Below are 25136 nucleotides of genomic sequence, written 5' to 3'. Positions count from 1 at the left end.
CCTATCCACCAAACTCTGCAATCTACATTTTTTCAACCTCTCTCCATAGCCAGCAGTCTAAAGTTCTGATATTGTCTTAGTCATTTGCTTCTGGACCTTCTCCAATATCCAATATGGAAAGCATTAAGGTCAAATGAACAATAGCTATGCTTCATGTGTGATATTTATGTGAGAAGCACAAACTTCCAAGTGATTACTTGGAAAAAAGTAATCACTTGGGAAATTATTATTTTTCCAAATTGAACGAAAGAAAGGCTGAAGTAACTCGTATTACTTATTTATACAAAGTAGAAGTCAAATGGATGTGTAATCTTATTAAGTAAGAGATTCGTAAGAAAAGGACAATGTGGAAGGAATACTCTGTGCATAAGGATGACGTCCGTTATGAACGTTATAAGGAGCAGGCTAGAATAGTCACAACTGTTGTATGGAAACCAAAGTCTGCTGGCTCTGCTTGCTAAAGAGACTTTAGCATGCAGAGCCAGTTCTATCGACAAGAATTCTGTTGATATGCTGCAAGTAAAAGAAAGAAAAAATATGGAAGAATAACTCTTCTAAAATCCAGATTGCATCAGGGTAACAGATGCAGAAGTTTTTCAGTTAATGAGTGCCCATTTTGTTAAAAGCTATCAACTTGGTGTATGCAACATTGAGCTCACTGTTACCTCTTCACTAGATGAAGAACTGCAAGTATATGCGGACGAGGTAATAGAGCTGTTGCGTAAATTGAATAAGAATTCAGCAATAGGTACTGATGGAATATCAGCACGTGTGCTAAAAGAGTGTTCAGCTGAACTGGCCATTCCTTTGACCAGGCTGTTTAATATGAGTCTCAGAACAGAAGTTTAATATGAGTCTCAGAAGATTCTGAAGGAATGGACAGAATGCATGGTAATTCCATTTCATAAGTGTGGTACAAAGAACAATGTATCCAACTATCGACCAATTAGTATCTCAGGATTGGTGGTGAAGATTTTGGAAAAATTGGTTAGGGCCCGCATTCAGAAATGAGTTGACAGTGCATCTCTACTTTCCAATGAACAGCATGGGTTTACTAAGGGAAGGTCATGTTTAACAACTTGATGACATTCTATAACAATGTTACCATTGAACTAAACAAAGGGAATTGATACACCATGATACTTTTGGATTTTGCTAAGGCTTTTGACAGAATACAGCATGGCAGACTGCTACATAAATTGGAGAAAATGGGTTTGGGGTTATAGAATATTAGCATGGATAAGAGGATGGCTGACTGACAGATATCAAAAAATGGTATATGGGGGATGTGAGTCTGCAAGATTTAAGGTAATCAGTGCTTGCTCCACTATTATTCAATCTGTACATTAATGATATTGGAAAGGATTTGACAAGCAGCACACAGCTATTTGCTGAAGATGCAAAGATAGGTAGGGTAATCAGGAATGCTGCTAATATTCAGTACTTGCAGAATGATTTCAATAGGCTGGAATTGTGGGCATGGGAAAATGGGTGTCAGTTCAATGTCAGTAAATGAAAATCGTTCACTTCGGCATGATTAGATATCCAATGTCGTATTATATTGGTGGGATTATGCTAGAAGAAACTGATGAGGCTAAGGATCTTGGAGTGTTAATAGATAGAAAGTTGAAGTTCAGGGTTCATCTGGCAAAGATTGCAAATATGAATCGAAAGATAATTGCAATGCCGAAACGAATGATGACATGTAAAGATAAGGATGTTATTTTGCCTCTTTACAAGGCTTTGATAAGACCTCACTTGGACTATTGTGTGCAGGTCTGGTCTCCTGGTTTCCATTGTGATTCTGATATATTGGAGAGACTACAAAGGAGAGTGTTAAAAATGATATCAGGATTGTGGAATACTGATTATGAAGACAGATTGAGAATTTGTAAACTGCAGACACTAGGAAACAGGAGAAAGAGGGGAGATATGATTGACTTACAAACTTCTGAAAGGATCATACAGGATTTCACTTGATGAAATTTTTCGATTTATGGAGGGCGGGGAAAGGACGACTGGGCATCGTTGGAAGCTGAGAATGAAGGTTGCTAAGAAGGGGATGAGGGCTAGATTTTTCTCTCAGAGGGTGGTGCGTGATTGGAATGAATTGCCGTTGGATGTTGTGAGTGCAAACAGTGTGAATGAATTCAAGAATAAGTATGATAGCTGGTGTGTGTGTGTGTGTGTAGTATGTGATCTCCCTCAATTAGTCCCTGACTCCCTGGAGGTCTCTCTTAATAATAATAATAATAAGTTCCAACCTCCTGGCTAATAAGCTTTCTTTCATGTTGATGGATAAATACCATATGAGGGTGATAGCTTGAATAAGCAACTTCAGAATGCAAATTTTAAGCACAGTTGGCAGGATGTGGAGACCATTTAGACTGCTTGACTAAATATTCTCCTCATCCTAAATGGAGACCATTTAGACTGGTTGACTTATTGATATGCAGCCTAATCAGGATTTTTTTTTTTTTTTATTATTCCTTTCTAGCTAAAGATCAAAGAAGACATACAGTGGTGTTGTTGGTAATTCTATGGCAAAAAAGTTTCCTTCGGTGTCTATATGAGAGCGCTAAAGGACTTATGTCAAGAAGGTCAGCATTATCATTGGGTGATGTCACCATAGTGCCCTCTAATATAAAGGGGGGGGGATCAGAAAAGGGTAGAAATTGTCACCAATAGCATTAGCATGGGATTAGAGTGAGAAGCAAATTTTCTAAATGTTGCAAGCTGTAAGGTAAGGTGAGTTTTTGACTCGATTCATTTGATATACCTGTTGAATATATTTGACATATGCTTTATCTTGGGTTACTTAGGCACACTTTGGAGAAGTGGATGTTAGAGTGGCATTGGGGGGGGGGGGGGTCAAAGCTCTCGTTCCAGCCTAGATTATTTCAATGATTCAGTTAGAGCAGCTGTTTGGATTGTGGGAGCAGAAACAGTAATCAGCTATTGAAAACGGTGTATAAATCATGGAGGACAATTTCCACAGTATTCATGAAAGTACGGTGTTCATAAAGGAAGAATTTAGGACGATAGAAAGAAATGAAGAGATTTTATCCACCTGATCTGACAATTTCTTTTGGAACAGTTGTTGCTAAAAAAAAGAAGTGCCAGAGGACAGGTTGAGATTGGCTAGATGAAGGTTGATCCATAGAAAAGGAAACGTCAATAAGGTTATAGATGGGGTTGATAAGAACGGACTTGACATCTGCAGTATATTTGTAGAGGGAGCTTGTTAAGAAAAAATTCAGTGTTTGAAGAATAATGAGTATTATCTAATATGTTGGTTGTCAGATGGACAGTTTGTGTTAGGCCATTAGTAACAGCGAATACTTCTGCATCTCTTACGGAATGAATGAATTATGAATGTTGGTCACCAAGGAAGATAATCTTACTGTTTAGGTATTTCAATTTGTCACTGCTTTTTTTCTTATTACAGTAACAAGATACTGTTTAATTTTTGTAACTCTTTCAATGCAAACACTTGTAATCTGAATATTATTAACATCAGACCTCCATGAAGTCAAAAAACTCATTGTGTGTGTGGTGGGGTTACATACCATCATACACAAAACTCATCAAATTGTGCTTTAAACTTATTCAACATGACTGCATTCCACTCACTAGCTGCTCTCCATGCAAAAAGCCTGTTTCTTATTCACTTGTTCTGCCCCTCATACAGTTTCCAGAGATGGCCTGTTATTCTACCTCCCTCCCATTCTATGAAATGTTTTTCCACATTAACTCAGTAAGATAACACTACCCTTACCAACTTATATGTCTCAGTCATACTCTGTCCCCTCCTATTCATGCGAAGACTGCAAATTATATTCCATCTATCTATCTTCATGTTCCACATTCCAAAGACTAGTTATCATCTTAGTCAATCTTCTTTGGATGTTTTCTATGTATCCTCATCACTGTATTCATGGTTATGTGCTGACAGTGCAAAACTGGGGGGAGTTATAAGAAGTGATGCAGATGTTAGATCTTTTTAAGATGATTAAGTAGACTTAGTATGGACAAGTGAATGGAGTTTCAGTTTTAATGTAAGTGGAGTGCAAGATTTTGCACTCTGGATTGCAGTGTTGTAAAGAACTGTATACTGTAAGGAAGTGCATTTCAAAAAGGTGGATGATAGTTGACAGAGAGGTATTACCTTCAGATCAGTTATCTTGTACCATTATACACACTGATCACATAATACTATACAAGGATTATTGTGAACATATTTTGTATCCAATTTCCATTGTGATGTGGAAATTGGAGAGGATCCAAAGATGAGTAAGTAATGAAGAGTAACTAAGGAATCATATGGATTCTGGAATATTAGAAGTTGAAGTGTAAAGTGATGAAATTAGTGGATAAGCAGAAAAAGAGACATTTAAGATAAGATGAAGTAGAGGCAATTTATGACTGAGGCATTTAAGTTAGTGAGGAGATTTTATAGGATTCTCAATCTCACTTCTCGCCTTCAATAATGAAGTTAAGAAGTAAGAATGAAAGGCCATCTCTGGAAGTAAATTTATGGCCATGACCTAATCCTAATATTAGTAAAAACACTAGTAGTCTAATTGCACTTGACCCACACTTTTCAGTTTTACTTATCACTTGTATTTGACACTCATTCCATCATCTGAGATGAACACACATACATACATACATACATACATAACATGTTCCCAGATGAGTCTTTGACTCCATGGGGTCTTGGGGTAATAATAATGTTATGCAGAACAGAATGCATCAGTTTAGTGAAGTTCAGCTCAGTTATCAATAAAGAATGAGGAGTCCACAAAAAAAATATAGAAACCTCATATACATATATTACTATCTGTAGATTTTGGTTGCAGTTTTTATTTACAGATCTTATTGTTTTAAGCATCTCTATGGAGTATTAAAGACTCCACAATAATAGTGTAAAATTTTAAGACTCCACAATAATAGTGTAGACCTCCTGCAATGAGTCTTAAAGACTCATTGCAGGAGATCTACACTATTATTTACAGTTTCCTCCATTTTACTTAATTTCAAATGGATAAAAAATATTCTAAAATTGTTTTCCATTGTTCTCAAAGTCAATCTGAGTTCAGATGACTGTTTACAGTGATGTGCCTTTTTTAATGCTTCTTTTTTATACATTTGACATGTGTATTTCATTTAGTGAGTTTTTCTCTTTTTTTATACAGTTATCTTCTGAAGCCAGACTTCATGAGGAGATTAGATAAAACATTTGATCCTTTTGCTGAATCACCAGTTGATGGTGTTATTGCTGCACAGTGCTCAGTGCGAGTGATCTCCGGCCAGTTTTTATCGGACAAAAAGGTTGGCACATATGTTGAGGTTGATATGTATGGGCTTCCCACTGACACCATAAGAAAAGAGTTTCGTACTAGAATGGTTCCTGCCAATGGACTAAATCCAGTTTATAATGAAGAGCCATTTGTTTTTAGAAAAGTTAGTTTTTATTCCATAAATAAGTATATTTTTTTAAAAAAATTAGACTAAAGGATACTATTTAATAACCATTGTAGTGTGGCCAGGTCCGGCGCTAGAGTTTATGCCGCCCGGGGAAAGACATGCATTTGACGCCCCTTATCCCCCCCCCCCCTTACATAAAATGAAAAAAAAAATTTTTTTTTTTTAAATGCCTTGCCTATTAGAAGTGGGAATAAATTTTCCAATGTTTAAATTTTAATTTTATTTAAAATATTTTAATTTCACTTACATTACTACAATAGTTTCACTGTTCGTTATTTTCACTCACAAAAACGAAAAGGCACTGCTAAGAAATGTTAAAAATGTACTTTACAAGCTTACTGGGCTGCAAATTCTTTACCAATTTCCTTGAAATCTAAATTTGTGCCAAGCTCGTGTTCTATGGAAATAGATTGCAAATCACTAAATCGTTGTTCAGACATCGACGATCGAAGATAATTTTTAATTCATTTTAATTTGGAGAAGCTTCTTTCAGAGCTCGCAACATTTACTGGTAATGTTATTAAAATTCTCAAAGCCACTGCCACATTTGAGAATAAATCATGTTGACTTACATAAATCAATACTTCTAAGGGTGTGCTTCCTTTCTTAACAGAGCTAGATAAAACATCCAGTTCATCTGCCAATTCTATTGCAGATGAATTGGATCTTTTTTATTTTTTACATTTTTTACATTTTTGGTGTGATCAGATAAGGCACTTTCTAAATTTTTACATTTCAAAACAAAATCACTTTTCTCAATTTCTTGTAATTTGTGAATGTCATATAAAAATGAAAATATCTACTATGCGTTTGAATTTGTTGAAATCTCTCTTTTACCGAATTTAACGCTATGTCGAGCACATTGAAAAAAAAAAAAATCCACTTTGAATTTTGTTATGGGATCTTGTATTGGCATATCTTCTGATTCATAGTTAAATTCTCTTCTGGCTTTCCTTGGTATCACAGACGGAGTAATTGCAAATTCTGCTGCAATATCCAACTGATCTGCGAACCTTTTGCTTCTTTCAAGGTATTTTCGAAGCCTTTGCTGATCGGTGTCTTTCTAAATAAAGTATAACTTGTTTTAACTCACATACAGTTGCCAAAATATTTATATTAATTTGTTGTAGCATTTTACTGACATTATTAATATGGTTTAAAATGTTATGCCAAGTAACAATAGAACAGAGATATTAAAAATTCTGCAATTTCAATGCTAGACATTCAGCTTCATGCTAGCCATTTTATCCATATGCTTGTCAGCAGCGATTTCCAATAAAGAGTCATATATATCCCGGTTGATGTTGAATGGGACGAATGGCTTCTATACCTCTTTCCCATAGCAGATAGTGGTTTTAATGTTCATTTACTATGTTTCTTTAATATATCCCATCTGTGTGAACCAGAAAAAAATACATATAATTTTTGTATGAGATCAAAACATGAAATTGCTTCTTTTGATGACATTACTGCATTGTTTACTATCAGGTTAAGAGAATGGCAACTGCATGGAATAAAAAAGGCTCGAAAATTAATATCAACAATGCGTTTTTGAATGCCAGAATTTTTCCCTTTCATGTTTGAGCAATTGTCATAACCCTGTCTTCTGAAATTATCAATTGAAAAGCCATTTACTTCCAATTGTTCGATTATTACTTGAAATAATGCAGCTCCAGTGGAAGTACTAACTGGTACAAATCCCAAAAAACTCTCACAAATTTCTACTTTTTTTGCTCATTTTCCTTATTTATTGAGACGTATCGCAAAATGATAGACATTTGTTCCAGATGACTAATATCGCTTGTACAGTCTACAATAATACTATAATATTTTGAGTTTCTTATCCTACGTAATATATTCTGTTTTATGTTCTTTCCTACCAAATGAATGAGTTTATTTTTTATATCTTTGCCCAAATAATGTTGAATGATTTGTTTGCCTTGAATTCTCAATATATGTTTGGACAGTATTGATTTAAATTTTGCTATTTATTCCACCAGTTTTAAAAAAGTATCGTTTGTGTGTTTGTAGAGTTTATATGATGATTCACGAAAGGATAAACACTACTGTCCTAAAAATTGCACAATTGCCAAAAGCTGTTCCAATACATTTTGCCAGTGGCACACTTCTTCATTCAGGATTCTCTGTTTGGTCGCATCAATAGTTGTTTCAGACTTTACTCTAACTTCTAATCCTATCCATTTGTTATGAGCTATTAAATGACTCTTGCTGTTTTCATGGTCAGTTAAAATTTCTAATAAATGTTTCCAGTCACTGTTACCTATTCTCAACGCAATTTGAATAGTCGAAAAAAGCTTACAACAAAAGCAAAACACCCTATTGTTTTTATGGGAATATATTAACCAAGATCTTCACACTACTTTCCCATTATGTAATCGTCTTTTGTAATATGATGGTTTGAAACAGCGACCACGATTTAATTTTCTGCAAGAAAATTAAATTTATTTTCTTCATCAGAGTTGCCAATTTGTACCGGTCCCTTCTCTACTATGAACAATCTAAATGAATCATTAATTATCTGAGGCCATTCTGCAGGATCATACAAAATTTCACTTCTTTGAGTTTCGTTAGCAGCACTAGTGCTTGTAAATTCTTGTGATTCTGTATTTTGCTTTTCTTCCAACACTTTGAAAACTGGCGATTTCGGAGATTGGTTCTTCCGTAATTTCGAATGTTACGTTTTTCTCATTAGTTTCTCGACTTTGTGAAGTTGAAGCAACTATTTCACCAACACTATCAGAATTATCTGATTTTAAGAATTTACTCAAGGAACCACTCATTTTTTTTAATATTTGCATCTTTTTCTGCTTTTCTTTTTCGGTATCGAGCCCCCAATAACCGTTTTCTTCCGACATAATTAACAAGATTTGTCAAATGCTTCCCTATGAAGTTAGGCACGCCATGTCACTATATGCCACTTAATATAAATATAAACTATAAATATAAATAGTTAAAATATATAAATATTTTATATAAATATAAATTTATATAATATAAACTCGCGCTGTGTAATATAAATAAAAAATATTTAAAAAATAATATGCCTGAAAATTTTGTATAAATTTATGAAAATTTCCCACCTTGCTCAAATGCCCAGTTTTCCTATGCAGTAGTACCAGCCCTGAGTGTGTCTGTGGTCAGTTATTTTACTAGCATGACAATTTTTTACTAGGATAGTTTATGCAAGACATACCACATATAAATTTGATTCCTCATATAAATCCATCATAAATATATAACTTCTAAATTATCCGATATCAGAAATGATATTGGATACAGTTAATGGATAAAGTTCATGAAGTGTAGAGTTGCTGTTGTAGGATTCAGATGACATGCTAACACAATGGACAGATTAACTGAGAAGGATAGTTATTCCATGGGTGGATAATTGAGAGATCACTATGTATAGTTGTGTGTGTGTGTGTTGGATCATCGACATTATAAAGACATTACACAGCCAACTGTATGATAATTCTTTGTTATAATTACAGGACTTTTCATTTAAAAAATAGCAAAAATGCATAGACCCACATACATACATGTGAGTACGTATTGCATAACGAGAGATGCATCATTAATGAGAGATTGTCATTTACTTACTAAGGCCCCATCCCCACCCAAATAATAATAATAATAAAAATGCGAACAAACAAGTTGCATAGGAGGATGACAACTGGTAGAACTACTAAAACCATGATAAGCTTAGTGTCATTTTTTTTAGTGTTGCACGGTGCTCAGCATTCATTTTAGAAATTATGGACTTTACAACCGTTATAAATAACTATTTTAATTTCCCGACGTTTCGACTTTCATATCAAGGTCATCATCTGGAGTATATACAAGGACAAGCTGAGTTACATTTCACCCAGCAAGCTAAAGAAACAATGATTTGATCACCGGTTATTCTACTGGCATGACCTCTAGTGAAAAAAATAAAATAAAATAAAAAAATAAATAATTAATTTAAAAAATACAGATAAAATTATAAATTAATTAATTATTTAGAAACTACATCAAAGCTAAATTCTATTTAAGATAACATGAGAGAAACATTCTTTCTTATAGATAGTTTTCTTACAGTAACAATGATGTCTTATTTTTAACATTACAAAGTTATATTAGATTTAGGATTCAGGATTATCTACAGTCCTGTTTATTGTTAACTCTTGAGGAGAAAGGTTTCATGGATAGAATATGTGCCTTCCATATGCTTGGGATTTTTAGGCCATCATTATTGTTCAGATTGGGGTGTTTGATAAGAATCTCACAGGCTTCCTTAAATTTGCGTTCATACCATGTTGTGGTGTGATGTAAAGAACTGGTGTTTTTCCAGTCAATTCTATGTAAGGTGTCCAGGGCATGATCAGAAAGACCAGCTTCACCATAGTTATTATATTTAATGTGTTGTTTATGTTCCTTTTGTCTGATAGAAATCATGTGTCCTGTTTCCCCTATATGTGGTAGATTACAGGTGCAATAAATATGGTATACTCCAGAGTGGGCCAGCGGAGGGAGTGGATCTTTGGATGAGTTGAGTAAGATTTTTAATTTTGCAGGAGGTTTAAAGGTGGCTTTGAGGTTGTATTTCTGTAGTATTCCGTTTATTTTATCTGATGTCCCTTTAATGCAAGGAATAGTTATAGTTTTATTGTAGTCTGGTTTATCTTTGTTTTTTATTGAGGTCTTGTAGAGAATTTTGTTAATAGTGTTTTGACTGTAACCATTTTTTAGGAAGTATTGCTGATAAATTCGTCTTTCAGCGCTTGTTCATTGGAGCAGATCTTCAAAGGTCTGTTTTTTAGAGTATTAATGACACCTAGTTTTTGTGTTGGGTGGTGGTAGGAGTTTATGTATATATTGGCCCATATGGGTCAGTTTCCGGTAAACAGTGAAGGGAAGACTGCCAGAAGGAAGACATGTGACAAGTGTATCTAGAAACGGAAGTGTGTTCTGTTTTTTCAATCTCAATTGTGTACTGTATGCATTTGTGTTGTTTGTTTAGGTGGCTAAGGAAAGTGTCTAGTGTCTGGCAGCCATGGGGCCAGATCATGAAAACATCGTCAATGTATCTAAGCCAGACTTTGTGTTTTAAAGGAGAGGAATCTGGAGCATGTTGCTCAAAATGTTCCATATAAAAGTTAGCAATGGAAGGGGGGGGGGGGTATACAGCAAGCCCATGGCTGTGCCTTCTTTTTGTAGGTAGAAAGTGTTTTGCCATACAAAATAACCAGAACGTAATACATGGCCAAAGAGCGTCGTTATATCTGGATGGAATTTGTTCTGTAAAAGAAGGATTGTGTCATTGATTGGGACATTCGTAAAGAGGGAAGAGACATCAAAACTGATGTTTTGATGTCTCTTTTTCTGATGTAATGTCTTTAAAAAATAAATCATCTTTTTCTGATGTAATGTCTTTGATTATGTTTATGAAGTGTTGTGTGTTTCTGATATAGGAGGGTGGAATGACCTACCAACTCCTTGAGTGTTGCCGTTAATTTCTTGGCTAGGTGATAATTCGCTGTCTATACCTTAGACTGTCGGCCAGAGTGGTGTGTTTTGTTTGTGTATTTTTGGTAGACCTTTTTTTTTTTTTTCAGGGAACGAGTGTAGTGCAGAAGTAATTTTTTTACTGTATCTTCGGGCCATGTAGTAATTGATTTAAGTAGTTTCTCTGTTTTCTTTTTTATTCTATTGGTTGTGTCATAGTTAACAAGTTGGTATGTACTGTTGTCCGAGACTAGCAGATTCATTTTTTCTAAATAAGTGGTTCATTTGAAAATAACAGTGCCACTTCCTTTATCGGCTCTAGTTATTACGATGTTTGGATTTGATTTTAATGATTTCACTGCTGTTAATTTGTGTTTCGTTAAGTTGCTTGTTATTGTTTTCTCATGATTTAAATTAAAATGCTGACAGTTTCTAAACGTATTTTATCTGCTATGTTATTTGGGATGAATCTTAAGCATCTTTTAATGTTACAAATAAAATCCAGTTTTTCATCGATCCGGGTGTTACGGCAAAATTTAGACCATTGCTGAGTAGCGAGAGTTCATCTTTGTTTAAGGATAGGTTAATTACATTACTGTTACCTGCAGGCAATTGGTGACTCCTGTTGTTTCTTGCTGCTGGTTGGTTGTTAGCATTCACTGTGAAGAAATTCAAATATGTCCGTTGGTTTTGTCGATCTTTTAGTCTATGAAATTTAGATATGAGATTTTCTTTCTTAGTTTGAAGGATATGGTTTGCCGTGTTGTCCATAATCTTTTTGAGGATAATCCAGATATCTGCATTCAAGTAACTTGAAAGTTCTGATTTTACATTGTGTATCTGGTTGAGTAATGGCCAAGTTTTTTCTTGTAGCCTGGATCTGTTCTCTGAGTAATGCTTTCTCCATGCGGTGGTATATTTGTTGTGCCTTTGTTGAGGTAAATTTTCTCTTTAGTTTGATGCAATTTGGAATGATATTGCTGTCTCTACAACGTTTTAAAAAAGCCAGTTGATTGATCAAACCAGAAACATGAATCTTCAACCTACTGTATTGATTGCATCGGTGATTCATGGAGATTCGACCCACAAGCGATGCAGTCAATACAGTATAAGAAAAATGTTTCTCTCATGTTATCTTAAATAGAATTTAGCTTTGATGTAGTTTCTAAATAATTAATTAATTTGTAATTTTATCTGTATTTTTTTAAATTAATTATTTATTTTTTTATTTTTTTTACTAGAGGTCATGCCAGTATAATAACTGGTTATCAAATCATTGTTTCTTTAGCTTACTGTGTGAAATATAACTCAGCTTGTCCTTGTATATTTGTATATACTCCAGACGATGACCTTAATATGAACGTTGAAACATCAGGAAATTAAAATAGATATTTATAACACGGTTGTAAAGTCCATAATTTCTAAAATGAATAAGCTTAGTGTTTTGCAATGCTGGTTAAATTGTATGCATTGCTGTGGACTTTTATTTATTAATGATAAATGAAATGGAATGTTTTAGTCTAAGTTGTCAGTAGGTTTAGTCATGATAGTATGATTATATTTTGAGGAAATGAAGGCAAAATGCAATGAGAATGAGAATCATGATATGCAGTGAAAGAATCACATGTGGTGAGTGGTATAGATATTTTGAAGATGGTTTTTGTGGGTGTAGTATGCATGCATGTATATATGAGGGAGTGTGGAGATTGTGTTTGTTGTGAGAGTGAACAAGAGAAGTTAAAAGGTATGGATTTGCAGAAAGTATGATATTTTGATAGACTGTTAGTTATTAAACGAGAATCGAGAATAAGGAGTGAATTTTAGACAAATGGTTAGAAGATAAGGATGAGCATAAAATCGAGAATAGTATCAGCCAGAAGGTTATGTTAGAGAATATCAGTGTTGAGAATATGATTGGAAATATGGAATGGAGTGAAACCAGTGTAGAGCAAAAAGAAGCTAACAGAGCAAATGCAAGCGTGATTATGAGACAGCTGTATTAGGCAATATAGAATGGAGGATACAGGCATTGAGAATCATAGATATGATCACATCATTAGATGTTATGTTGAATGAGGTGTCCATCCTCCAGTTGGCTACAACCCCAGTCTATTCACCTGGGGTTGTAGCCAGTCATATGAGAACTTCTGTGATGAAAGGATATAACTGGAACTACAAAGCTGGTAAATAAGAAACTTAAGAGACAACTGGGAGTCATCAAATGGAAAGCGGTGTTGGGGTGAAAGGGAGACAGATGTTGCTTGGATACTGTTCAAGAGCTATTTATTAGCAATAATGTCTGAATGTATTTTGAAAATAAAAATGATGAATATGGTAGAAGCATGGATGGATGAAGAGATTAACCATGCAGCTTGGAAAAGAAGGCTTTATGGAGACAGCATAAGATGAAGCATGATAATCAGTTGCATGAGGAGTAAAAATTTCAGGCCAAGGAAGGTGACTTGGTTGATTAGGACAACAAAAATGCAGTATGAATAGAAAATGGGCAGTCAGGCCAAGAAAAATCCTAGTGTTTTTCAGGCACTGTTCTAGGATTTCTGACTACAACCCACAATAAAAAATACATTTTACATCTCGATGCAGCACACACACACACACACACACACACACACACACACACACACACACACACACACACACACACACACACACAATATATATATATATATAAGCTGAGAGATATCAAAATAGAAAAAGACTATTATTTGAGTGCATAACTAGTTTCATCTTCTTAGAACTTCTCGAGTGTATAACATGAAAAGAGAAATACAAAAATTATATATTACTATAGAATAACAGCTATAAATGAACTTGCAGACATATTGCTGACATTTGAAGTTGTGCATTCATATAATAATTTTTTTTTTCTGTTTTGGTGTATCTTGGCTTCTAGTCATTAAATTTCTTTAATTACGTCATATAGCCAAGTAAATCCATTGCATCAAATATATATATATAAGGCTGAGGAGCAGTACACTGAGGGGACTAAGGCTGTACAATACCAGGTAAGTCATGGCAGAGGTGGAGCAAGTCCCAAGTACTTCATCTCCTTTCAAAAATCACTTTAATATCTTGTAGCTTGTATCAAATACCACAGTCTTATCTCAGCTGAAAAGCAAAAAAGTGTAACTGTTCTTATCAGTTTAATATATCCCCAAGATATTAACATTTTTGGAAGATGTAAAGTGCATTTAGCTTACTCCACCATTACCACACACAGACCTATTATTATTAAGAGAGACCTGCAGGGAGTCAGAGACTCATCGAGGGAGGCCACATACTACACACACCAGCTGTAGTTTCACACACAGCATCCAATGCAATCCATTCCACTCTATGAGAGAAAAATCTAGCTCTCACCTCTTTCTTGACTGCATTCATTCTCAGCTTCCAAGGATGTCCTCTCGTCCTTTCCCCACCCTCCATAAAATGAAATGAAATGAAATCAATTGAAATCCTCTATGATCCCTTTAGAAGTTTGTAAGTCTCAGTCTTGTCACCCTTCTCCTGTTTACTAGTGTCTGCAGTCTTCAAATTCGCAATCTGTCTTCATAATCAATATCCCACAATCCAGATATCATTTTTAGCACTCTACTTTGCTCTCTCTCTCCATGGTATCAGAATCACTGGAAATGAGGAGACCATACCTATGTACAATAGCCCATAAGAGGTCTTATCAAGGCCTTGTAAAGAGGCTAATTACCTCCTTTTATCTTTACATGTCAAAGTTCATTTCAGTATTGCAATCATCTTTTGAGTTGTATTTGCAGTCTTTGCTACTTGACCCCTGAACTTCAACTTCCTATCTGCTAACACTCCAAGATCCCTAGCCTGATCGATTTGCTCTAGCATAATCCCACCAATATAATACAACATTGGATATCTAATCATGCCAAAATGCATGGCTTTCCATTTACTGACATTGAACTGACATCCATTTTCACTGCCCATAATTCCAGCCTATTGAAATCATTCTCCAAGTAATGCATATCAGCCATATTTCTCTCTATCTTTGCATTATCAGCAAATAGCCGTATGTCACCTATCAAATCCTTCCCAATGTCATTCATGTACAGATTGAATAACAGTGGACCAAGGACTGATCCTTATGATACAACATATATATATATATATAAAATGTTCACGCACACTTTGGGGGGAAGATGATATGCAAATATCAACCTCCCCCCCCCCCACAGGAGATGATATTTGCAAATAAAAAGGAGATGATATACTCCTTTCTTTTAGTGTTGTACAGTGATCAGCATTCATTTTAGAAATTATGGACTTTACAACCATGTTATAAAAAAAAAAACTCTTAATTTTCCGACGTTTCGATCTTCATATTAAGATCATTATCTGGAGCACATACAAATATACAGGACAAGCCAAGTTACATTACATACAGTAAGCTACAGAAACAATGATTTGATTATAGGTTATTCTACTGGCATGACCTCTAGTGAAAAAAAAAAATTATTATTTAGAAACTACATCAAGCTAAATTATATTTTTTATAACATGAATAAACATTCTTTCTTATAGATAGTTTTCTTTCAGTAACAATGATGTCCTATTTTTAACATTACAATTGTTATTTTTGATTTAGGATCCTGGATTATCTATGGTCCTGTTTATTGTTACTCTTAGAGAGGAAGGTTCTGTGGGTCGAATATGTGCCTTCCATGTGTTTGGGATTTTTAGACCATCGTTATTGTTCAGATCGGGGTGGTTGATAATAATTGTGTTCATACCATGTTTTGGTTGATGTAGACAACTAGTGCTTTTCCAGTCAATTCTATGTAAGGTATTCAGGGCATGATCAGAAAGGCCAGTTTCACCATAGTTATTATATTTAATGTGTCGTTTATGTTCTTTTTGTCTGATAGGAATTGTGCATCCTATTTCCACTATATATGGTATGTTACAGGTGCAATAAATACAGTATATTCTAGGGTGCACGTGGAGGAATGGGTCTTTGGATGAGTTGAGTAAGATTGTTAATTTTGCAGGAGGTTTAAAGGTGGCTTTGAGGTTGTATTTTTGTAGTATTCTGTTTATTTTATCTGATGTCCCTTTAATGTAAGGAATGGTTATAGTTTTATTGTAGTCTGGTTTGTCTTTGTTTTTTATTGAGGTCTTGTAGAGAATTTTATTAATAGTGTTTTGGCTGTAACCATTTTTTTGAAATGCATTGCTGATAACTTTAAATTCGTCTTTCAGTGCATGTTCACTGGAGCAGATCTTCAGAGCCCTGTTTTTTTAAAGTATTGATTACACCTAGTTTTTGTGTTGGGTGGTACTAGGAGTTTATGCGTATATATTGGCCAGTATGTGTCAGTTTCCGGTAAACAGTGAAGGAAAGATTGCCACAAGGAAGATGTGTCACAAGTGTATCTAGAAACGGAAGTGGGTTCTGTTTTTCAATCTCAGTTGTGAACTGTATGCGTTTGTGTTGTTTGTTTATTCAACACCCAATCTGGCTTAGATACGTCAACGTGCCACATAAGCAAATAACTGCCCTAAAAAAGTTATATAATAATAAAAATAGTATTATTACAAAAGCCGATAAAGGAAATGCAACAGTTATCATGAATCAAGAAGAGTATAACAGAAAAATGCAAGATCTCATATGTGACAGTTCCACATATCAAATTATACATCGAGATCCTACGATGTCAAAAGAAAAAAGTCTGAAAATTACTGAAAAAAGTGACATTATGGCCCAAAGAAATCATCAGGAAAATAAAATCAATTCATATTAAACCACCCTGTATTTATGGATTACCAAAAATCCACAAAACTAATATCCCTCTACCCCCCATAGTCGATAGCATAGATAGTCCCACATAAACTGGCCCGGCATTTAGCCAAGTCGCTTGCCCTCCTTACTGGCAACTCCTCTACTTTTGTAAAAAAATTCAATCCATTTCAAAACACTGGTTAAAAATATAATCCTAAAAGATTCAGACATAATGGTTAGTTTCGATGTCACCTCCTTATTTACCAATGTACCACTTATAGACACTCTTGATTTAATCAAGTCTAAATTTCCCCCTGATATTTTTGAATTATTTCAATTTACCATGAATGCAGGTTACTTTACGTGGGGCGGAAAATTCTACAAACAGATTAATGGTACTGCTATGGGTTCCCCCCTCTCTCCCCTGTTAGCAAATTTTTACATGGAACACTTTGAAAACAAAGTACTTACCACAGCTACATACAAGCCACAAGTGTGGTTACGCTATGTAGATGATGTGTTTGCCATCTGGCCCCATGGACATGACACTTTGGATGCTTTTGTCACCTACCTAAATGGACAACACCCCAAAATTCACTTCACAGTAGAAAAAGAATCAAATAATTGTTTACAATTTCTTGACACATTAGTCACTCGCCTTTCAGATGGATCACTATCCTTTTCTATTTACAGAAAGCTTACACACACAGGAAGATACCTACATAAACAATCACATCATCATCCGGTCCAACAGTACGGCATTTTAAAAACACTTACACAGAGAGCCAGAGCCATTTGTTCTAACGATACAGCTCTGACCACTGAACTCCAGTACCTGCGTCATATGTTCTTAGCCAACAGCTACAATCCCTACAAAATAGATAAAATACTACATAGGCCCATTACTCTGCCCTTCTCTAATACACAAGAATACAACATGACCATTTCTATTCCCTATATCAGAGGTATATCGGAAAAGATAGCCAGAGTATTGCTGAAACATGGCCTTCGTACCACTTTCAAACCTCATGTCAAGCTGGCAACTCTGATCTGCTCGCCTAAGGATAAACTTCACCCTTTAGCACACCCAGGAGTGTATCAAGTTCCTTGTGACTGTGACTTGGCCTATTATGGGCAAACAGGAAGATTAGTGAACATCTGCCTGGAAGAACATGAAAGATACATTCACTTCTATTACTATGGCAAGTTGGGACTGGCAGACCACACTTTGCACACTCCTTCACACAGGATTAGATGGAGGAAAACGAATGTGCTATTTAGCAGTCGTTATAGATCTGAAAGATTATTTTTTGAGTCAGCAATGGCTTTGAAGAATTCTCCCAACCTTAACAAATATGGTTGCATTAATTTGCCAAAAATTTGGGATGGTTATCCTAAGAAAAACTCCTGGATAGCTGCTTTTTTTTTTTCCCTCCTTTAGAGGGCGTCAAAAATAGGACTTTAGATCTTTTGTCTTTTGCAATTATATTGTTTCACTCACTCACTGTCGCGTATACAAGTGTGTTGTGCTTTGATGATGCTGAGTTGAAAATCAGCGAAATATAAGCGTTAATAAAACATCTTTGTGATAAACGTGTGTGTGGTGTTGTTAATACCATGAAAAATAAGTCATGAATGTAACTATCAGTTTTCAATCAATTCTATAGGATTCTAGCAATGCTAATGTCACTTTCTGGTCGATACTGTCAAATTTCTTCTGAAATTGTTGGAAGTTTTTTTGTTCCCCGCTTCGTTAGACTATAATAAATTTAGTTTAATACTTTATCTAAGTGTATGCAAACAAAGTTTGCGCCTGAAGTATCTTCAGGACTGAGGCAACTCATGGTAAAGGTGGACCAAGCTCTCATCACTTCTTAGTATCTCCCATAATGCAAAGCACATCTCTTTGCAGACATGTATAATGCTATGCATTAAGGGAAGGGCCACTACCCAGACCGGTTTTGACCTTTATTAAGGTCTCGTCAGTGGGAGCCAGACACAGAGGTAGTGATATCAAGGTTGAAACAATGGAGAAGTCATATTTACCTATACGAGTTGCCAAAAGGTGTCTCACCTTATTATTAAATTACTCTGGATTTAGAGAACTTTAATAAATTTAGCTTAATCCTTTATCCAAGTATAAGCAAACCAAATTTGCTCCTGAAGTATCTTCAGGACTGCAGATACTTAATGCATAGCATTATACATGTCCACAAGGAGATGTGCTTTGCATTATGGGAGATACTAAGACAAGGAGAGATGAGAATTTGGTCCACCTTTACCACGAGTTGCCTCAGTCCTGAAGATACTTCAGGTGCAAACTTTGTTTGCTTACACTTGGATAAAGGATTAAACTAAATTTATTATAGTCTAACCAAGCGGGAAAAAACTTCCAACATCTTTCTCTAAATCCAGAGTAATCTAATAATAAGGTGAGACACCTTTTGGCAACTCGTATAGGTAAATATGACTTCTCCATTGCTTCCACTCTGGCATCCCCACCTCTGGATCTGGTTCCCACTTACGAGACCTCAGTAAAGGTCATAACCGGTTGGAGGCTTGGGTGATGAATGGCAATACTGTAGCCCATGAAGATTTAACTGAGGCTCAGCTGTTGCTGTTACCTCTCCCCCCCCCCCCAGATGACATATGAGCAAATGAGTGGCTCTGCTCGGTGGTGGGGTGAGCCTGCCACAGGGTAGAGCCAATGCTGAGACTTCTTCTCAGTGGCAGGGTGTGCCTGTTACTGAGGAGAACAATGCTGAGTTTTTGGTGTTTGATCTGTACTTGAACATTCAATAAAGGTCAAAACCAGTCTGGGTAGTGGCCCTTCCCTTAATGAATAGCATTATATCCACAAGGAGATGTGCTTTGCATTATGGGAGATACTAAGACAAGGAGTGATGAGATCTTGGTCCGCCTTTACCACGAGTTGCCTCAGTCCTGAAGATACTTCAGGCTCAAACTTTGTTTGCTTACACTTTGATAAAGGATTAAACTAAATTTATTATAGTTTAACCAAGTGGGAAAAAAAAACTTCCAACATCTTTCTCTAAATCCAGAATAATTTAATAATAAGGTGAGACACCTTTTGGCAACTCGTATAGGTAAATTGACTTCTCCATTGCTTCCACCTTGGTATCACTACCCTCTGGGTATGGCTCCCACTGACGAGACCTCAATAAAGGTCGAAACCAGTCTAGGTAGTGGCCCTTCCCTTAATGCATAGCATTATACATGTCCGCAAGGAGATGTGCTTTGCATTATGGGAGATACTAAGACAAGGAGTGATGAGAGCTTGGTCCACCTTTACAACGAGTTGCCTCAGTCCTGATAATACTTCAGGTGCAAACTTTGTTTGCTTACACTTGGATAAAGAATTAAACTAAATTTATTATAGTCTTCGGAAATTATTTACTGTGTAATCATTATTATCATTAGTCCACCATCTGGAGATATAGGTACCTCTAGTATGTTATCAATTGCAATCATTTCCACGTTCTTCTCAGCTCTTTCTGTAGCACTACTACTATTACTAAGATTTGTTCATTTGCTTTACATGTATGGAAAAGATAGCACAGGCTTCTCATCTTACAATAATGGATTTTCTTTCCATTCACTGTCAGCACTTGTAAGTCTTGTTGGCCAAATTAGTATATCCATTCTTCAACCATAGTCATTGGTTTATATCTCACATTGGCCATGGAATATCGAGATAGTGAATTTTATTATTCATGGTGAAGTCACCATCATGCTTACTGAAGGCCTGAAGTGGCTTGAAAACTACTACATTGATTTCTAGAACAACAGCATTTCTTGAGTATCTAAACCTTAACCTACCTGTAATACTTATGTATACAAGCTAAAAGCCTTTCATGGGAAGGAATCATATTCAGAAATTTAAAAAAAATTGTACAATATCAAAAATTGTATGGAAAATGAAATGTGACCATAAGGCCACTTAGTAATAAATGTCACCTGCTGGTGAATATCTTTCTTGATTTGTTATGCATTATTTCTTAAAGAAGTAGCCTGGAATGGTTAGACTACTTCCCTAAAAAGGTCATGTTATGACTAATAAGCAAACACATTGGAACCATGACAAAGAGCCCTTCTTTCAGTTCTGTAAAGGAATTAAAAACCCGATTACAGGAAGACTGTGTCTATATATAAAAACCCTATAATAGATGAAAATTTTCCTTTCAGGGATTAAGGCTATGCTTTTGACTTTTATGTTCATTGATTAAGCTTGGGACTACAGAATCTTGATTATCAATAAGTTGATTATCTGTCCTGTCAGATGTCTTCTCCCTCCAGGAGATCAACTACAATGTGTCTCCACCATGTCCTATTCTCTGCCTCTCTGCTGCATTGCTCATATGAGAGATAGGTCCAGTTTTCTATATTTTTCATCCACTCCAGTCTTTGTCTTCCTCTCCTTCTCTTTCCCTCAAGAGTCCCTTTGAGAAGTGTCCTTTATAGGCAGTTATGTCTGAGAATATGTCTGTAATAGCTGACTTTTCTCTTTTTAATTTCTTTTATCAGGCTCCTGTTTACACCTAACATCTCCAGTACCTCTTCATTTGTCTTTTGGTCTTGCCATGATATCCTCATAATTCTTCGCAGCATCCACATTTAAAATGCCTCCAATTTTTTCACACTCAGATTGGAGAGTTTCTGTGTCTCTACTCTGTATGATAATGTGGACCGTATGTAACATTTGGAGATTCTTAGTGTTGTTTTCAGATTTAATTAATTCTCTAGATGTCAGTAGATTTTTCATATTGTTGAAAGTTGACCTTGCGATTTCAATCCATTTTCTAATAACATCTTCTGTCCTGCTATTGTCTGTGATCAAGTGCCGAGGTATGTGTATGTTTGCACCTGGCCTAATTTATTTCCTTTTATATTGATGCACATTTTTTTGTATTTCCTTTCTCTGAAATTATTATTTTTGTCTTTTTAAAGTTGAAACTGAGTCCATACTGTTCACTGTACTTGAGGGTTTCATCTATAAGAATTTTGAGGTTATATTTGTTTTCAGCCAGAAGAACCATGCCATCTGCATATCTTAGGTTATTAATATTTCTGCCCCCTTACAGTGATTCCTTTGAGGTTACTAATTTTATTAAATATTTCTTCTGTGTACAGGTTAAAATGAATCAGAGACAAGACACAGCCTTGTCTCACACCTTTCTGAACTCCCTTCTGAGGTCTCTCTATTTATTCTCAAAGATGCAGTCTGTTCCCAGTAAAGATTAGTTATTAGCCTAATGTCTTTTCCGTCCATGCCTATTTTTGAAAGGATTTCAATTAATTGCTCATGTTGAACACTGTCAAATGCCTTTTTGTAATCTATGAAGCAGAGGTACACATCTTTTTGTTTTTCAAGATATCTTTCTGTGATGGTTCTGACATTGAAAATACCTTCTCTTGTACCTACATTTTCCAGGGATTTTGTGAATTCTTTTATAAAGCAGTCTTTAACTTCTTGGTTGTTAAGTGAGTCTGAATTATAAGTTTCTCTTATGAATGGTTGCCTTGGTATCGTAAGTTTTATTTTGATTTTTGCAATCATTGGGCTGTGATCCGATGTCTGCTCCAGGGTATGTTTTTGTTTGTGTTATTGCATTTCGGAATCTTTTGCTTATTATTATTATTATTGTACACTAATACTAGGAGTATTAGGAACAAGAAGGAAGAGTTTTTGGCCATGGTTGGCACTTCCAGACCACAGGTTATAGGTATTAGTGAAACATGGCTGACTGTAGATTATATAACTAGTGGGATGAATGTGATGGGTATAGTGTGTTCAGGAATGACAGAGAGAATAAAACGGGGGGAGGAGTATTGTTGATGATAGCTGATGAACTCCAGCCAAGGAGAATAGAAGTTGAATTGCAGGATAGAGAAAAGAGCACATTTGAGGCCATTTGGTGTGAGATTGTGGCTAGCAGAACTAAATATACAATTGGGTGCTGCTATAGCCCAGGTGATGGAAAAGATGGTGGTGACAGTATGCACAAGCAAATAGAAGAAATGGGTGGAAGGAGGGTGATTATTATGGGAGATTTCAACTATGGTCGCATTGATTGGAGTGAGGAGAGGACACACGGGAGGAAGGAACTGGATTTTATGCGGTTATTAAGGGATAACTATCTGCGACAGCATGTAATGGAAAATACTAGGGGTCAGAGAGTTCTTGACCTAGTAATTACATCTGAGGATTTGACTGTAACAAATATGACCACATTGCCACCAATCGGTGAGAGTGATCATAGGGTCTTAACTTGGGAGGTGGCTAAAGGTGTAGAATTTTCAATTAAGACAGGGTACATGTGGAATTATCGGGCTGGAAAGTATGACAAGCTTAGGAGTTTGATTGGTTCAGTGCCATGGCATGTACAACTGCAAGGACTAGAAGTTGATAGTGCATGGGAGGTAGTTAAGAAGTGCTTGCATGAAGCAATGGCTGACTGTATACCTAGAGTCCGAATAATAAATCAAGTAGGGGTTAAATGGATGAATAACACCATTAAGCTTGAGTTGCAAAAAAAGAAACAACTATGGAGGGAATTTAAGGAGAAGGGTGACCGGCAGGCACATGAACGGTATAAAGCGCAGGCCAGAAGGGTGACGAGTGTGGTAAGAAAAGCAAAAAAGGATTACGAAAGAACATTGGCCATGCAGGCTAAAGAGAATCCTAAACAGTTTTTTAGATATGTAGCAAGTAAAAGGAAAAATGTACATGGCAGATTGATTTTAAAGAATGCCAATGGTAGGGAGGTAACTGAATCAGTTGAGATAGTTGAGTTACTGAGTGAGCACTTTGCAAAAGTATATCATCCAGGTGGTGACATTGCAGAAACGAATAAACCAGTAGATTATACGGGAATTGTGGTTAATGAAGTGGAGGTGAGTAGTCTATTGCATAACCTCAATGTCAATACATCTGTGGGATTGGATGGTATACCAGCTCGTGTTGTACGAGAAGCAGCTAAAGAATTGTCAGTACCCTTGACCATTTTGTTTAATTTGAGTCTCGGGTCTGGGTTAGTCCCGAGCGGGTGGAAAGAGGGGAAAATAGTTCCACTGCATAAAAGTGGTTCCAAGACTGCTGTTGTAAATTACCGACCGATTAGCATATCAGGAATCATTGTCAAGGTCTTAGAGAAAATAGTCAAGAGGAAAATACAAGATTGGATAGAAGAAAATGGGATACTGTATCGGGGACAGCATGGTTTTGTGAAGGGTAGGTCATGCCTCAGTAACTTGCTCACGTATTATAACACAGTGACGGCTGAACTGGATAAGGGTAAGGGGTTTACGGTGATTCTACTGGACCTTGCCAAGGCCTTTGACAGGATTCCACATGGAATTCTAATCAGTAAATTGCAGCATATGGGAATGGACATAGGGTTGGTGAGATGGATAGGAGGGTGGTTGACGGAGAGATATCAGAGAGTGGTTTACTCGGGAGTAGAGTCCACAAGACGGCCTGTGACTAGTGGTGTGCCACAAGGATCTGTTCTTGGACCACTGCTGTTTAATTTGTTCATAAATGATATAGGAAATGATCTGAGAGGAACAATTCCTTTGTTTGCGGATGATGCGAAGTTGGGTAGGGCAATAGTGAATGCAGATGACGTCAAAATTTTGCAGGATGATTTGGATAGATTGGAGGTCTGGGCTAAGGAGAATGGATGTCAGTTTAATGTGGCAAAATGTAAGGTTATGCATTTTGGGGTGAAAAGATTGGCGGCAGCTTACTGCATTGGTGGAACCGTGCTCCAGGAAATTGATGAGGCACGAGATTTAGGAGTGTTGGTAGATAAGGAATTGAATTTTAGGGGACACATTGCAAAAGTGACCAAAACAGCTCATCAAATCACTTGGTTGCTGAAGAATATGTTGACAAGCAGAGACAAGCAGGTTATTGTTCCTCTGTATTGAGCCTTGATAAGACCCCATCTAGACTACTGTGCTCAGATTTGGTCACCTAGGTTTCTTCTTGATGGGGAGGAGGTGGAGAGGATCCAGAGGCGAGTGACCAAGATGATAGCAGGTCTGTGGAATGAACCGTATGAGAACAGGTTGAGGATTTGTGGGTTGCAAAAATTGGTTGATAGGCGGAGGAGGGGAGATATGATTGAGACATTCAAATTACTGAAGGGTTTCTATAAAATTAATTCAGAAGATATTTTTGAGAACAGGGCTGGTTGTGGGAGGACTAGGGGACATCCATGGAAACTGGGCAAAAGTGTGGTTAGTAAAGGTGTTAGAGCTGGGTTCTTTACTTTTAGAGTAGTGAATGAGTGGAATGCGCTCCCTGAGTCTGTGGTGGATGCTGTGACAGTGAATGAGTTTAAGGCGA

The 25136-nt window shown here is 36.2% G+C and overlaps 1 protein-coding gene across 1 annotated transcript in view; it reads left to right on the top strand.

Annotated features, from left to right (window-relative positions):
• The window catches only part of LOC150101406 (1-phosphatidylinositol 4,5-bisphosphate phosphodiesterase-like), a 675244-nt gene that overhangs the window by 495659 nt on the left and 154449 nt on the right, over nucleotides 1–25136 (top strand). The window contains exon 21 of the mRNA XM_090400793.1: nucleotides 5199–5466. Coding sequence (XP_090256919.1) covers nucleotides 5199–5466 — 268 coding nt within the window. The remainder of the gene's footprint in view (nucleotides 1–5198; nucleotides 5467–25136) is intronic.

Source organism: Typopeltis vanoorti, chromosome 11 (genome assembly GCF_054136105.1).
Source record: "Typopeltis vanoorti isolate ZY-2024b chromosome 11, IOZ_Tvanoo_1.0, whole genome shotgun sequence".
Taxonomy (NCBI): domain Eukaryota; kingdom Metazoa; phylum Arthropoda; class Arachnida; order Uropygi; family Thelyphonidae; genus Typopeltis; species Typopeltis vanoorti.
This window is presented reverse-complemented; position numbering and strand designations above follow the sequence as displayed.